We start from the raw sequence: 4,391 nt of genomic DNA, 5'->3' as shown, positions 1-4,391 counted from the left end.
CTAAAATTGGCATGTACCGGAAATACTTAATAAATAATAGAAGTTCATTTCTGATTATCATAGAAACCAGCCATTATTGGCACTTCATTTTTTTATGTGGGGAAAGTTTTATTTGTTGAAACAGTAAACATCAAAAGTTATGGTTATTACTTATTGGTAAGTTAACCAAAGGGGTAATCAGAAAATAGTAGATAATCGTTAGATTAATCAACTAATCCAAATAAATAAATAGGGGGGGAATTATTGATGACTAATCATTAATAGCAGCACTAAATTTATATGAATCTAGAGATGAATCTTGATCAGTATTTTTTCTGTAATAAAAACATTTTGAAAAAAAAAAACAGTGTTTTGCATTTATAAGAAAATAATGAAAATGAAAAGGAGTTCAATATTAAAATTAATAGTTTTTTGTGACACTGTAAATTATGAGGATTTTGTTTTAAATCGTCAGGCATGATGTTCTAAAAGTTATTGTTCAAGTAATAAATTAATGTAGAGAATATTGTTCCTCTTCTTTCAATAAAGCAACTATGTCATTAAGCTAAGACAATAAATTTTTTATTTGACTGTTCAAAAGTGTCTTAATCACATACCAGCTTGAAATAAACCTGACTGAAAGCCATTTAGTGAGGTGCTCAGATCAGAGAAGTCTACGTCATCGGAGGTTTTGCGCGAGTCTGTTGAGCTCCTGTGAGAGGCCAGTGACGGTGTCGAGGATCCTCTGCCTATCAGACTCCTGCAGACGGCCTCCACAGCGCTGGACAAACTTGTCTGGGTGCCAGAGGGCCTGCTGGCGACGGAGCACCTTCCGAAAAACAGTCGAATCAGATCGATCAGCACCGTGTAACATAACACCCACCATTTCCTCCAGCGAACCACGAGGAGCGGGCCAAGGGATGTCGTCGTATCCCAGCAGTCCTTCAGGCCCTTTGCTCGAGGAGCAGTGAAACGTGGCGGCACAGCGCTCCTCATAGCGCCTCTTCCTCCCCTGCCGCGTCTCCTCCTCCTTACGAGCTGCACGCTGCAGGTACTCCTCATGCTCCCGCTCCAGCCTGAGCCGCAGCTCCCTCCGACTCCTCTCATCCCCCTCCGTCTCCTTCCGCCGCTTCGACCTCTTCTGACCCGAAGAAGCCGCTTCCCTCTGTTCTTTGGCCCGTTGCTTGGCAAAATACTCCCATCTGATCCGATCCGCCCAGTCTCCGAAGTCTACCTCGTCGTCTTTATCATCCCATACAAAGTCATCTGGAGCGAACAGGACATATTCATACAATATACTGTAGCCTCAGCTTTGGACGGTCCACCTGTGGAGGACCAGTCCATTCACTGACTGTCTGATGCTTATTGCTCACTTTATTGATCTGGCAAGCTTGAATCTGATTGGCTGGCATTGCACAGCCTGCTGCATTCAAGGGTCTGAATGCATAATGGTCAATGACACTCTTTTAAAATAACAATAATAATAATAATTTTAAAGTAATTAACTTAAATATTTAAAATTTTTGCTAATTATAATTTAGATAATTTAGTATTGTACAAAAATACAATAAAAATGCAGTTTATACAAATATTGACTTAAATACTCCTCGTCTATGATGAGCATGTTTTTAACATTTCTGTATTCAATTATTTCTGTATTAATTAGATTGTAATATAATATATTTTATATATAGAGTTATACATAATCTTATATATTTTGGAGGCCATGAAATCAAAATTATCAGGGTGAAGAAGTATAATGGAAAACAAATTAAATCTAAAGGAATAATTTTAGTACTTCGGAAACATTGCTTATTAGTATATCTAAAAAAAAAAACAATCATTAAAACTGCTTGACTCCTTATTAATATTTGAAAGTCTTCTTTCCACAAAATTAAAGTCAAGTGGTGCAACCAAAAAGTGATAATAGAGAACCGCTGTAGACCTTAATAATAATAATTCATAATATTTGTTTAAAAATAATTTTCTAATTATATTTAAAAACTACAAAACCTAAATGATTAAGATCATGTACACTCATGTATTCAAGGTCTAAAGAAAATATGTATTTTATACTTGATGGTTACACCACATGACATTTTTAGAAATCGAAACTTTTTTTTTTTAACCAACACAAATACATAGAGTACATTTCTAAGAACTTGACACGTGTCAAACAAGATTTTTAAAATAATCTCAAATTTCTTTAACTGATAAATCTATGTATTATTTTACAATAGACTATATTGCGTGGAATAGCCAGCTATTACAAAAAATATAATAGTAATAGTGCAGGATGTTCAAGCTTACCATCATACTGTCCGAATGTCTCAAAAAACTCATCCTGACATTCACCTAACAGCTTCTCTCTCCATTGTTTCTCTGGATCAACATGTGAGGATTCATTTTTGATGTTCCCCTGTTTCAGTTAAATTAACATGAGACATATTATTAACTTCAAGATGCATAACTAAAAATGACAGCACCATCTGTTGAACCTGTACTTAATATAACCAAATAATTATTAGTTTAATAGTTTAGACTGAAAGAGTCTCTATTTTCACAGCACCTGCTCAGGCTTCATCCACTGGAGCAGGTCATGAGGAGTCACTCCTGCTTTATTAGAAATATCCATAGCTTCTGGACAGTTTTTTCGTAATGGCACCACCAGGTCATCATAAGCTGTGATGAATAAGGTGAACAGCATTAAAACAGTTTAATGGGAGAAAGAGTTTGTTGATATTACACGGGCTCATACCTCTTTTGCCATGTTTGAGGGCTCTTTTTGCGGCCAGATGTAGCGGTGTGTCTCCATTTCTGTCGGGTTGAAGGGGGTCTGCTCCGTGTTTCAGCAGCAGTCTGAGAACTGCATCATCCCCGTGCGAACAGGCAATGTGTAGGGGGCTTCTGTGCTTCTTCCCCTGCGTGAAGTTCAGCTCCAGGTCCTTGTGTTTACGAAGGAACGACTTTAATTTCATCAGGCTCCCCTCTTCCACATAGCGCAGAACTCTTCTCTGTTTTCTTTTCACCATCGGGACTCATTAGATGACATGCAGATGTTAAATTCTAGACAATATTATGTATATATTTTTAACACCCCATTTGTTCATGAGAAGTCATGTCAACGTTTTAAACACGGTCATAAACAAACGTTACACGACATCACTGCAGTACGTCTGCAAAATAATTCCGGAGGAATCCAATCCAACAGTTCCGTAGTTGACGTGCAGGTTTTTAGTTGACCTGCAGGTGTCGCTGTTTGCCGAGAAACCTCAGTCATATATTTTCACAGCTAAAAATAGCTCGAATTAATTTACAGTTCATTTTATAGTTTTTACTAGTCTTTTTATTTTATTTTTTTATTTATTTTATTTTATTTGACAAATTACGGTTTAAATTTGTATCTCTCAAGCAAAGTAGGCTACAAAATATTTTGGCATTACCTTGAGGTAGGTCTTAGTTACTTAAAGGGGTCATATGATGCTGCTAAAAATAGGCAAGTTCGGTCCTAGAGAGCCGCAGTCCTGCAGAGTTCAGCTCCAACCCTAATCAGACACACCTGAACAAGCTAATCAATGTCTTCGGGATTACTAAGGCTATAGGCAGGTGAGTTTTGTTTTCAGGGTTGGAGCTGAACTCTGCAGGACTGCGTCTCTCTAGGACCGAATTTGCCTACCCCTGACTTAAGTAAAGAATTTGGTTGTGTTTGGATTTTTTTTCTATTTTTTTTTAAGAATAGTATGTGAAACAGTATATAAGCAACAAATGTTTGAGAGTAGGCTTAGTTTGTTGTTACATGACAAATATTGAACATTAATTCAGCACAGCTGTCCAAATTGAAACCCTATTAATAAATGTGCTTTTTATATGCAAACCTAAGTGAAAATGTCTTTCATTTTTACTTTCCTAACCAACGGTCTTGATCTAGCCCATTAAAATTCAGTTTGTTGATGTAAAGTCAAGTTGATTTGGTGAAATTAAATAATGTTTTTCCACTTAAAAGCAGTTGATTAGATTTTATTTTGCACCCACACAAAATGTACAATGAAAACAAAATGTTAACTGTGGTAACATGTAAATTAACTGGTTTATTAAAGTCAAAATACAGCTCCTTACAGGAACAAATACTTTTGACTGTGTAATACTACATATGTAAAAATAACTAATTATAGCTTGGTTTTTCCGAAACATCACAATGTAGATTATGCTCTACATATTAGGTAAATATAGGCTATATTTTGTCAGCACAAAAGTGAACGTTTTGCTACTATATGGTTTTAGTACTTGTCAAGAAACTATTTAATATGACTGACTCAATCCAGCCAGCTTCAGAAGTTTGTTCTGGGATGCCTGCGAAAATTAAATTGTCCCTCATGCTGCGCGTTTGTCCATTTAAACCAATGCAGGAACCC

General features: G+C 36.4%; 1 protein-coding gene across 1 annotated transcript; it reads right to left on the bottom strand.

Moving 5' to 3' along the window:
* Positions 1-538: 538 nt before the first annotated feature.
* On the bottom strand, positions 539-3,174 carry LOC107686445 (NF-kappa-B inhibitor-like protein 1). Its single transcript, XM_016483449.1, has 4 exons — positions 2,738-3,174; positions 2,549-2,661; positions 2,290-2,398; positions 539-1,245 (listed from the first exon to the last, which is right to left on the bottom strand). Exons 1-4 carry the CDS (start codon positions 3,009-3,011, stop codon positions 659-661), a joined length of 1,083 nt encoding a protein of 360 aa, XP_016338935.1. The 5' UTR covers positions 3,012-3,174; the 3' UTR covers positions 539-658.
* Positions 3,175-4,391: the final 1,217 nt, after the last annotated feature.

Source organism: Sinocyclocheilus anshuiensis, unplaced genomic scaffold, assembly GCF_001515605.1.
Source record: "Sinocyclocheilus anshuiensis isolate Anshui unplaced genomic scaffold, SAMN03320099.WGS_v1.1 scaffold838, whole genome shotgun sequence".
Classification (NCBI taxonomy): domain Eukaryota; kingdom Metazoa; phylum Chordata; class Actinopteri; order Cypriniformes; family Cyprinidae; genus Sinocyclocheilus; species Sinocyclocheilus anshuiensis.
This window is presented reverse-complemented; position numbering and strand designations above follow the sequence as displayed.